This window comes from Centropristis striata, chromosome 13 (assembly GCF_030273125.1).
Source record: "Centropristis striata isolate RG_2023a ecotype Rhode Island chromosome 13, C.striata_1.0, whole genome shotgun sequence".
In the NCBI taxonomy this organism is placed as follows: domain Eukaryota; kingdom Metazoa; phylum Chordata; class Actinopteri; order Perciformes; family Serranidae; genus Centropristis; species Centropristis striata.
The window spans coordinates 19,271,133-19,283,883 of NC_081529.1; the positions used below are offsets into that span (position 1 = coordinate 19,271,133).

Below are 12,751 nucleotides of genomic sequence, written 5' to 3' on the forward strand. Positions count from 1 at the left end.
CATGATGCTACAGTAATGTTCTGGGTGACCAATCCACGTCCCAGACAGCAACACATGAATACATTTTCATGCAACTTGAGTTAGAAAAGGCGAATTCATCAAAAGATCTTTGAAGTTGAAGCATAACACAAGCTATAAATGATCTGCAGCAGCAGCAGCCTGCAGCTTGTCACAGATAGTGTGAAGACGTTTCAGCTGTCTTCTCTTCCACCCACAAATAATATCACGTGGAAAGATTTGATGAAATGCATGTTGCATTAAAGCTGACCATGTTATATTATTTCCGAGCTCTGGCCTGTCCCAGACACACATTTGATAACAAACGGACACATTTCCTGTATTACAAATTGAAATCCAGGAACAAAAGTCAATCTGGGTCCCGGAAATCAGCCCTGAAAACTGTTCCAGTGGGACACGAGGGCAGGGACTGTTTAACAGTACGCCTCTCCTTGTGGTTCCCGCTCGCTGTCCATTTCCACCACAAACGTTGTTCCTGTTGACGGCTTGTGGCCGTTGAGCGGCAGTTCTAGCGGCGACTCGGCGTCAGTGGGCACAGCCGTCAGGTACATGTCCCACATCTGCTCGGGGAGGTCCTGCTCCAGCATCTTTTGCTTGATCATCAGGCTCTTCTCGATGTTCCGCCGCTTGTATTTGAACTCTACGATGGTCTTTGTGTACCTGTTGAGTGCCGTTACCGCAGAGCCCATACAGGTGCCGAAGGAGCCCCACGCTAAGCTGAGGAGAGGTTTGAAAACAGCGTTAGACTGAAGTGACACAGCTGAAAATGTAAGAAATCGCTATGTCTTTTCCGTGCACTTTCATCATGTCAGGAAAACAAGCAAAACTTACATTTTTGGACCAAATTTGGTCCAAAGAAGCACACAAATCAAAACAAACACCAAGGATATACTGGCATATTTATTCTAATTTCAGTATGACTTTAGGTACTAAAGTGCTTACATATAAGACCAGCTGTAGTCCCAGGTCTTGGGCCTCCAGTCTTCTGGTCCCATGGCGACAGCCAGCTGGAAAATGGTGGTAAACATCATGTGGGCCACCATCCCACAAAGGCCTGAGAACCAGAGCAAATCAGGGTGTTTAACAGTGTGCAGATATATATATACATCTGAATATTAAGATGGATTCATTATTTATTTTTTTGCAGTAAAGGATATTTTTGGCCACTTGGGGAAAGCAGAAACAGAGTTATGAACATTGACATATTATTCTTACCTTTTAAGTTGATATGGGGTTTTTTTTTTAGTTTTTTTTTTTTTTTTTTAGCAAACAGCTGTTTATTTAAACATCCAGCAGTCACAGAGCAACATTATTATTCATAAGGAGTCACGTTTTTTCCACCTGAGGAATTCAATCTGTTTTGTATTGACAAAAGAAAGGTTGAGTGCAGGTTAGAAAACCCGTTCACTCATCTGACATCTTTCACATCACACATAAGCATTTAATTTATTTGATGTTTTTTTTTTATTTTTTTTTTTACCATTTGCATTTTTATTGTCTTTTCTTCAATAAACAAACACCATTCTAATAATAGATAGGAGAACGAGTAGAAAAATAAATCAATATAGTATAAATATACATACACATGTACACATTTTTTTCTCCAATTCAAAGGCATATAAATTAATAATAATACTACGTACGTACATCATTATTGTAATATGAAGGTGTGGTATTTCTCCCATTTTAAGTTGTAATCTTTTTCATTATTTTTTGTGATTTTAATTTTTAGTGTCATTTATTCAATAAACAAACCACCTTCTATACAGTATACAGCTCAGAGAGAGTAAAATGAAAGATAAAAATGTATTAATTAATTAATTAATTAATTAATTCAATTCAATTAAAAATTGATGAGAGAAAATAATATAATGGATAGGAGAAAATATATATATATACAATAAATCACATAAACACATTTTTCTCTCCACTTCAAAGCATTTAAAATAATAATAATTATAATACATACATACATCATTATTGTAATATGAAGGTCTGATATTTTTCCCATGTTAAATTGTAAACTTCCCATCTTTCCAGCCTTCGATAGTAGAAGTAATTTTTTTACAGCATCAGTTTTGTGCACTTTGTTCCTATTGGTTACAGTTTTCTTGCATATAAAGAGAGATCTTTAAATAATAAATATTTACTGTAACAAACTGTCCTCTGGGACGTGATATATTCAGACTCTTGCGGATGTGAACTGGCCTCTCTGCCGGATCCTGGCCCTCTCTCATCCCACAGTCTGCCTCTCCACAGCTGCTTTTCTTGGGATTAACTCGTAACAACAGGGGGGGATGGGAGGAAGGGAGGGAGCTCCTCTGGGCAGGTCTTGGCACAGCCCAAAACTGCTGCCCCGGCTCCAAGCCGATTAGTCCACAAACCAGCAAATCCTCCGAGGTAGTGAGTGGACGCCGTGCAGCTCGCTGCTGCTCACTGACCTGCTGCCCTGCTCCTTTTCTCCTCATCTACTGCTACGCTGCTTCACATGAAATACATTTATTACAGGTCTAAATTTACTATAAAACATTTAATAAATGGTTTATAATGCACTATAATGGAGCAGATATGTGTTTATTTATGTATTTGTCTGTAATGTATTTCCTCCTGCGGGTGTATAAACTGACAACAAAACAGTTGTTGTTATATTTTTCAGATGTTTTCTTTACTCACTAACCTGGCAAACAATGGTGTGTGTCATCAAGGAGTTTTCTTCACCAGTTTAACACATTTTTGTGGTACTCTGATTAGATAATTATAAACAACATAATTTTTGTGTTCTGCGCTCTAGCAGCGCCGCCATCATTGCAGCATTACTGAGTTGGCATCTTACACTCTCCGGCCACTTTATGAGGTACACCTGTTCAACTACTCATTAATGAAAATATCTAATCAGCCAATGAAATGGCAGCAACTCAATGCATTTGGACACGTAGACATGGTGAAGACGAGCTGCTGAAAGTCAAAGCGAGCATCAGGATGGGGAAGAAAGGTGATTTAAGTGACTTTGAACGAGGTATGGCTGTTGGTTGTCTCTAGGGTTTACAGAGAATGGTCCCAAAAAGAGAAAATATCCAGGGAGCCTTGATGCTTTTTGATGCTAGAGGTCAGAGGAGAATGGCCAGACTGGTTCAACAGTAACTCAAATAACCTTGTTACAACCAAGGTCTGCAGAAGAGCATTTCTGAACGCACAATACTTCCAACCTTGAAGCAGACCACATCGCCACTTTATTAGGTACACCTTGCTATCTAATAAAGTGGCTGGTGAGTGTATGTCTGCCAGTGACAGCAGCATGGGTCGTCGGATTGACTGAATGAATTAACTCATCTAACTGTGGCAGAAAAACCCCCCATTATAGACTGAAGTTAAGTTTTCTATACATAAAACATGGGGCTGCAGGTGTTTCAGATGAAGAGGTGATCCAGTTCAATTGTGACCTTCGGCCAAATGTATCCATGATTACACCCTGTAACTTATGTAAAAGGTTAGTGTAGAGAATGAACACAGGTGAGTATGTATTAAAATTTAATTTAAGTGAAATTTAAGGCTTTAACAGTCACCTGTGCCACTCTGCCACGCTGCCACTTGTTAAACTGAAACACTGGATACGTACAATGTGTAATATTTAGTTTAGGGGGGATTTATGTAGGTGAATGAGCATTTAACATTTACTGTATTTCTGCAGAAATAAATATGGATTTAACTGAAGCTCGCAGACATTGTTCCAAAAAGAGGAGACGAGTGAATTAATCCAGATTTGTGGCAGAAATCTATAAAACTGTGCTCTTATGTGTCCACTTTAAACTGACATCATGTGACGGGCCGTCCCGCTGCGGGTTCACCTCTCTGATTGGTTCAGGCAGCTGGATTTAACTGAGTGATCCCAACGCTCAGCGTGAAATTCAGAAAGGACTTTTCAGAGGCAGAAGAGCAAAATAATGTCAGAATAAGTGTAAAGAGAGGTTATCTGTTAACTGTTGAATATCCACAACTTCTAATGTGATAATTAAGATTTTGAATTTGGCTTTCATCAACAATCTATTCTAAATGGATGAATTAATTATTTTTAATGACCTTCTGAACTGTATTTTTTATTTTATTGCTCTTGCTTTATTGTTCGTATTCCACCAAGAATACATGCTTAATTTATTTATTTAGTACATAGTATTTCCTTTGATTCTTTCAAAATAAAAGCTACCATGTGGGAACATACTGCACCTTTCAGTTTCCATTCCACTATTTTATGTGCTTTTTTAAGTATCAGATAAGAAAAGCTGAATGCAAATGGTAACATTTGATAAAACTTCCTTAATAATGCAAAAAGTTATATCTGTTTGAGGCATTTTTTTGCTTTTGTCAAAAAAGCGATAAATGAGATGTAAATGCAACATGACTGATCAGCTGTTTCTGTTGTCAATGTCTTCCCGGTTAATATATTAATTTGTCTTCGTCTTCGGACAGCCTTGTGGTAGTGACCTGTCAAACATATGGTAGCCCCTCCCAAAATTATACCCTGCTTTATCGTACATTTAAAAAATTTACTAAATAAACACCATGCTGTGTCGAAGAAGACTAGAAACTAACGATTGAGACCACAAACTCATGATGAGAGGTATTTACTGAGGTCACTAATCAAGTCAGAAGTCAGGTCATATTTCAATAAAATTGAAAACAAACAGAGTTCTTTCTGCAAACCAGTGTAGTCTCCCCCTGCTGGCCATTGGAGAGAATGCAGGTTAACCCATTTAGGCCTAAAACGCCTGGAAAAAATGCCTGTAAAACCTCTGGGTGATTTTAAAATAACCCCATAAAACCTGAAGCTTTTTTGGAAATTCAACAGAAGTGTCAACGTCTACTAAATAATAGATTTGTCAGCCTCTGTAGCAGATAGAAATGAAATTCAAAAAGTATATGAGAGCTTATAGCTGTTATATCTGAGCTCCCTCCGCTATAGTCGTCTTCGGCCATGATTTCAAAGTTCTGGAAAAATCCCATGTTGCATTGCGAAACTCCCACATGTATTCTGATGCATTTCATTGGCCAAGAGACCGAAAATAGGTGGAAAAAACTACAAATACTACAAAACAACGTAACCGCTTTCCCGGCTTTAATGGTAGAATAACACAACAGCGCCCCCCGGATTTAATGGTAGAAATGCGGTAATGCTTTCCCGGCTTAAATGGGTTAAAGGCACTTAAAAACTCCAAGTTGAAATTCTCCAAACCAGCTGATGAAACAGAACCTTAATTCACTTTTTTTTATTTCAAAAGTGTGCTTCCAGTTTTCCTCAGAGTTATAGAAAAAAAATAAAAAAATCCTTCTGTGACCTTCCAGGACCTGAAATGGTCTAGGAGACACCTGAAGAATAGTATGAACAGACCAACAAGCTAACTATGATTCTCAAAAAAGTGACACTATTTCTGCTACTGAGTACAACCCTAACTCACTCCGCCACTCTGGGGTTCCCAGGTGTAACAGCTTTATCAGTTGCTGTCATTCAAAACAAGCAGAAACAGCCACACAGACATCACACCTGCTCATCTGTCTGATAAGAGCGTGACACATGGAGGAGGAAACAGCAGCAGTGTTACCTGACAGGGCAGTGCACAAGGCAGCGAAGGCACTGAGCTTCAGCTTGTTCATGATGCTGAAGCAGGGGCACTGCTCCAGAGTCATCAGAGCCCCGCCGGTGAACAGCAGGGTGAGGTACAGACTCTCCGCCACGATACACAGCCACAGGACCCCTGAAACACACAGAGGAGGAGGAAGGGGGAGAAATGAGCTGTTGTCCTCATAACACCCGTCTGTCTGTCCCTGATGAGTAATCCCATGGGTCTGAAGGCGTTAGGGTATGACAGGTCTGCTCCTTTTAGGTCTGCAGGTCTGAATCTGATCGTCTGGGACCAGACAGATTTATGAAGCTTATGCCTTAAATCGTGCTGTCTTCAAATTAAAATCCATATACCACCATCTATCTATCAAAACATTTGCTCAGAGTTTAAACATGTAAAATTTCACACTTCATTTTACCTCTTTCATGTTCTGGTGCGATCTCTGAGAAGTCTCGACAGTCAAAACCTGTGAACGGAAAAACAAAATTGAGTTAATGTTGTAGAATGAACTGAGATTTCTGTATTTGTTTGTTGTTTGTTTGTTTGTGGCTCTGCTCTGTATTTTGATATAATCAGCATTCAGGATCATATGACCAATAGAAGCTGTCTGCTCATGTTTAAATCACATTATTATGATTTTTGCACCTTATTGATAATTGATTTGTTATATTTTATATTTGCTCTTATTCCTACTTTGTGCTGCAGAACAATTTTCCCCTCCTGATAAATAAAGTTTTGTCTTATGTGATATTTTAAAACTTATATGGTTGAATGAATATTTCATGTTTTCAAGAAACTATTAAGGTATAAAACAAAGTTCTCAGGGGCATTTTCACTGCCCTCTCCTGAAGGAACACTTATTAAAGCAACTTTTTTTTTAAATCAGGAAACATCCTCTGAGGCTGAACAGTAAATGTACTGTTGTAAACTTCAACATGAAGAGCTGCAGCATTGGGAAAGTAAAACTGTATTTATTTATAAGTAAGATCTGAGAACTCCTCCAACTTCTACCTCTGCTAGCTTCCCCGGCTAGGCTTGCTATAGATGTTTTAAAAGCTAGAGAACATGGTGTTAAACAACACATGTAAATCTTAAAATGCATAGAAATTACATTGCGTGGCAAAAGTGGCGCTGAAACTGAAAGTAGGTAAACTCAACAGCTGATATGACTTTAATTCTGATTAAAGCTGATAACTGTTCATGAAAAGCTGATGATGCAATTTGTTGGACATTTCTGTGGTTACCTGCTGCAAAATCTAACTGTACTCCTGGTTTATTCTGGTATTTCTGATGACATACTAAGCATTCATTAATATCTTTTTAATTGTCATTACACTACATGCATGGTGTCCTTTCTTTCAGCAAAATTTAACAGTTTGTATTATTAAGTAAATATTAAGCAAGTATTAAGCTGCCAGGAATCCAATTTATGACCATTCATGATTGCCCATCACATTATTATAGAAAAAACAAATACATACAGTTTATTAACATGTTATTTTATCCCAAATGTGCCTTTTCAAGTCTATTTATGCCTGAAAATAATGGAAAATATTAAAAACTGTCTACAGACATGAATGAAGCATGTGTGGGCTTTTCTTTGTCACTACATAATGTTTAAATATAGCTTCTGTAAGTAAAACTGTTTTTACCAATGAACAGTAACTGTGTTGACATTTAGAACCTGTAGATTAACAACAGACTCAGATTTTTGCCTCCTCCTCCATCACTTCCTGTTTTTTAACACCTAGCTGAAGCTTAAGGGTCACGCTTACCGTTCATGTCGGCGGCCTGCTCGCAGGAGAAAAATATCCCCGTGTGGAACTTCCTCAGGAGGAATTTCTCCTCTCCAGTCTCGAAGATGTACTGGACCAGCCGGCTGTCGTTGATGTTGGTGCTGTTGAAGCGGATGCAGAAATACTGCTTGGCCTTCACCGGCGGGCCTGTGCAGAAGGGTTTGGCCACCTTCCTGGTGCCCTCGCACCAGTAGCTGGTGGTCACTGCTGATAAGGCAAAAGCAAACGCCACAAAGTTGAGGGTGAGTGCCAGAGAAGCCCGCCGCCCGCGCTCTAGCCTCATGGTCGAGGCCCGGCCAGAGGAGATGAAATGAAAAGGCAACTAATCCTGGCTTTCGATATGAAGCCACAGTGTTTCGCCTCCCAACAGATCTATCAAATCTTCATAATCTTGTTGGGCTGCCTCGGGTGAGAATCCTGTCCATCCCGCCGCCGGCTCTAAAGATGCAGCGCCACCTTGATTCATTCTCTCCACTTCCACCAGAACAAAAGAAACCCATGGCGGTCTTTGTTTTTCTCTGTCTCATTTGAACTCTTTCCCTCTTCGCTGCTCGTCCTACCCCATCCTCGCTCCTCCCCTTCTACAAATCTTTTCCTGCAATATTATCCATTACAAATGGCAAATTATATTCCAGACTTCCTTTGAGCGTATTAATAATTTAAAAAAGATTACTCTGAGCTAAGATTATAATCCAGGACAAGTTTACATTTCCCTGATTTTTCTGCATTTCATGTCGAAGCCACAGATGTAAGATCAAGTGTTTTACAGCCGTTGACCCGTGACATAATGTGTACAGTCTCATATGAAAATCCATCTATAATGTGTGTCCATGCAGGACAAATCTCCTCATATCTAATAGCCTGCTGATGTGGGATACGCCGCGGAGAATGAAGACAAATCACTTACAGAAATATGTGGAGGAGATGACAGATGTTTGGAGAAAACATCTGCTGCTTTTACTTTGAGACATTCGTCTTTTCCGCTCGATGATTTCCCATCACTCCATTAAACTTGTCAGGAGATTCTGCAGCTCAGACGTTCAGTAACAAATGTGTCACCTTTGGTTTGAGCTGTAATTTACTGCACGCAAATTGTTGTTTAAAAAGCTGCAATGCAGAAGAAAGTGCAAGAAAATGCATAACTTCCTTAAGTCTTGCTAATATCAAATGGTGTTGTCTGAGATTAAAATGGGCCAAATGGATCAGCAGAAAAATTATACATGGCTGCAGTCGAATGGTCTTTTTTTTGTTTCGGAGAGTTCCTAATTGAGTAAAATGATGCGCAAGTATCCAAGTATCTACTTATCTACTTTATTACAAGGGTTCACTGGATCATCCTTGGAGATACAGTGTTTTAATTGCCGTCAACAAGCTTTCCACTAGGAGATGGAGCAGCCAGCCAGTGTGTAAATATAGCTGGCTTGGGGGGGTCAGGGGGCATGCTCCCCCGGAGATTTTTTTTTCTCCATAAAAGCCCAAATTTGGTGGCCTCTCACACATTCTAATGCCACTATCATATACACTGATCTTAATGGTTACATATTTTAAGAACTGTTTTAAAGGAGGATAAGGGTTCTTGTATATTTTATTGAAGGCATCTTATTTTGACAGTCTTGTAAATTCTGTGGTCGACACTGTGCTCTTATTTTGAAAGCTGTATGTGTTTAGTGACAGGAAGTTATTCAAAACAGTTAGTCACAGTTTAGTGTGATTAAAACATCTTTAAAAGCTAATGTTAGCTCAGGGCTAACGAACGGTAAATGTAGCAGTGTGTTTGGACCTCTGACCGGCCCGGACAGGTTGATAGTATTTAGTTCGGCGTGTAAACATGCAGACGGCACAATCATGTGGGGTTGGGACCTTATACAGTCTTATACAGTCTGGTTGGGACCAGGCGGCAATCTCCGTGCCTGAGCATGGAGGCCACCAGGAAGTGCATAAAGCCTGCAATTCACCGAAAATTCCAGTAGGGGGTGCTAAGTTTGGCTGCAAAAGAAATCTGCCCATTCATTTCAGTGCTAAATTTGAAAACTTCTCACTTGATTTATTACCTCAGAAAATTTTTTCAGGGACAACATTATGGTCTCAATCGCTAGTAAAAAATCTTCTTCAAGACAATTTGATGTCAATAGTTCTAGTAATGGCCCCATTTAGAAGGAAATAGAAGATAAAGAATCGTATGATTTGGGGCGTTTCTAGCTTTGATTGACAGGTCACTGACAAGGCGAGCCGTCACCAGGAGAGAAGCAGAGGAATGCGTATCCATGGAAACGTGTCAATAAAGTTATATATAACGTTATATAGATAGAAAAGAGGCCGTTTACTGATTTGGTCTCATAACTTTGACCCTTTCACACTGTATTTTCACTTAATGACAGTTTATTTGAACGTTTTGTTCAGTAAAAATGTCTTGTTCAGCGTTTGGTTGGACTAACAGACGCTCCAAGGAGTCGCTGCTCAGTTTTCTGAGGTAAGAAAGATACATTTTGGTTTTGTTTTTTTGCTAGCCAAAACTAACATCCCAGTTAATGCTCCAATTAATGCTAACATGAATTAGCAGCGGCTTCTCTCAATCGGGTTGCCGGTGTAGAGAGGCGTGTAGTCAGTGTCGTCAGGTCCCTCTCACTCCTCCACAGTCCAAATATGGTCTGCTCCGCGTATCGGAAACAAGATGGCGACGCACGATGGCGACGAGTATAACGCTGAACTCGAGGCTTCCAATGGGCAGTCCACAAACCAATGGGTGACGTCACGGTGACTACGTCCCTTATTTATATACAGTCTATGGTTGGGACTGATACACACAGGTAGGCTATTCTATATTATGTTTGGAATCGGAGAAGTGGGGTGGGCAGGTCGGTAAATTCGGTGCGCGTGTCAGTGTGTGAATACGCGCGCATGTCTCGGAGGAGGACGAAGAAGTGTGGGTCGGGTTTGACTGACTGACGGGTGACAGACACTCTGCTGAGCAAGGCAACACAAGGCAAAATAACTTTATGTTATGAATCGCGTAAATATAGTTTCAGTAGCTTGAAATGTAACGTTAGCACAGCACATGAGAGTCTGGCGGTACAGATTAGAGTCTGGCAGGACGCAGGTAATTAATGGGAAGCCCTGAGATAATCCAACAATTTCTTGTGACGTTCAACTATTGGAATGTACAGAAGAAGATTCGAGCAACATGTTACGCCTATCTTGCATAAATCTGACAATTATTTTCTTGATTTGGGTTCACTTTTGTGACTGGTAATCTATATTTCTTTTTTGCAGAGAATAAACATCATGTTCTTTTTGTTATTGTGCAAAACAGCTACACCAAACCATAAAAATGTTCTTTAATGAGAAAATGGCCATGGGAGTTTTAGCACTCTTTGCAGGAGAAGTATCTGCGGCCATAAATGTTGATTCATTGTCCAGTAAAACCTGCAAGCAGTACTTTGAGTCACAGCCAGCATCTCGCAGAGTAATTCCCCTAAACACAAAGAGATTATTCTGAACATTAGCTTCCATGTAATAAATTGTAAACACAGGAAGAATAAGTCCAGCGTTACACTTGATGAAGTAGTAAGCCTCTTGTACAGTGAATATTTCCTAGACTCATTCTCTTTTTACATAATAAATACCTGGCAGGAGGGGCAGGGGGGGAGAAATATCAACTGACAGATGTGAGATTTCAATGTCTGCCTTTTCCCCTGAGACAGAGATCTTCGACATTCTGTGTGCTGATATTAAAAGACCAAAGAATGATTTGGGGTTACATAATCTCATTTTGCAAAAAGTGCATATGCCAAGTTTCATGTAGACGATCCCAGCATAGAAAATAAGAGAACATCCATTCAATAGTTGAAAAAAAAAAACAATTGGCGCCCATTGGTTAGATATTTTCTATCACACTGGAGATACTGTTTTCCTTTCACCGTTATCTAAGTAAATTTATTTGGGGATAGGGCTTATTTAACCCCATATTAATCAGAAATTGTAGTGTGTCAACAGTGGACTATTTTCGGATCCCTAGGAGGTGCAACTCTTCTGTTTTCTAGTTTCTATCGCTGTGCTAAAAGCTTACCAACACTGCCATTACACAGCACTTCCCACTCATTCTAATTCATTAATTGCTTTCACTCACTGTGTTGTGGTTTTGCCACCGCTGCAGCAGATGGTCTTATAATCTGGCCTTAGACTATTACAGTAGAGACACACATAATCTCATCCCATTCATTGTGGAGGAGCAGCCCACACCACAAAGAGGCTTCCCCAGGACCCCCAGCGTCCAGGCTGGCCTGCGTCTTAACCCCTCACTGACCTGTAGCTCGTGGTAAAATATAAAGAAAGAAAGGTTTACCATCCATCCAGGAAAGTCACGATTCACAAAACAACACTGCATTTAAAATTAGTTAAAAAATACAGACCTCAGAACTGGTGGTTGTGGTTCTGTTGGTTTCATCAGACTGTGACCTCCAGTGCACACCGGAGGAGTTTTGAGCTGAGTGTGAAGTGGTTGGGATGAGAATCAGCCCGTCCAATTATGAGGCCGTGGTTTTGTACTGAAAAATGGTGGATTTTTTTCCCCCTATGTGGGGAGTGAGTTTCTTTCCCAAGTGAAGGCGTTACAAGTATCTTGGGGACTTTTTCACAAGTGAGTACAATAGATGATGAGATGGACAGGTTCTTGATTTAACAACTCCTCTATGTTCCAACTCCCACCTGTGGTCACAAGCTTTGAGTAGTGTCTGAAAGAATACGATTGTGGATTTAAGTGGCCAAAATAAGCTGCTCTTTCACGTTGAAAGAGGCAAGTTCTGGTTCATACCATACTAGAGCCTCCCAAAAGAGGTTTTCCAGGCATGTTCAGAAGGTAGGAGGTCCCTGGGTAGACCCAGAGAGAGATCTCGTCTGGCGTGGGAACACCTTGGTGTCCCACAGAAAGAGGTGGAAAACGTTGCTAGACCATTTGGGAACTCCTTTGGATACAGAAAGTAGTTCACTTATTGAGTTGCCCAATAGCCTTTGATGACACTGTCTAACATTTGGTTTAAATTGAATTGTCTTTCATTTGAGGTTAAAAACAAATAGGCTTTGATCAGTGCTTGTTAACCCTGTAGTATGAAGTATGAATGTATCACTGGAAAAAATAATAACTGAACATCTGGAGAATTATCCCAACATTACTTCTTTTTCTTTGAAATGTTGCTACTTAATGCTTTACTCTTATAAAATGTGCATCCATAGCCACATTATTTTAGCTAAAATAAGTACAGTAAGATGCTATTTACACTACTACCCACTTTAGCTTTTGAATATAAACTCATAAATACGTTTTTA

General features: G+C 39.9%; 1 protein-coding gene across 1 annotated transcript; it reads right to left on the reverse strand.

Annotated features, from left to right (window-relative positions):
• Window positions 1–232: 232 nt before the first annotated feature.
• Window positions 233–7,712, reverse strand: LOC131983829 (germ cell-specific gene 1-like protein). Its single transcript, XM_059348639.1, has 5 exons — window positions 7,409–7,712; window positions 6,052–6,099; window positions 5,613–5,765; window positions 961–1,072; window positions 233–735 (listed from the first exon to the last, which is right to left on the reverse strand). The coding sequence occupies exons 1-5, from the start codon at window positions 7,710–7,712 to the stop codon at window positions 432–434; spliced, it is 921 nt and encodes a 306-aa protein (XP_059204622.1). The 3' UTR covers window positions 233–431.
• Between the last annotated feature and the right edge of the window lie 5,039 nt (window positions 7,713–12,751).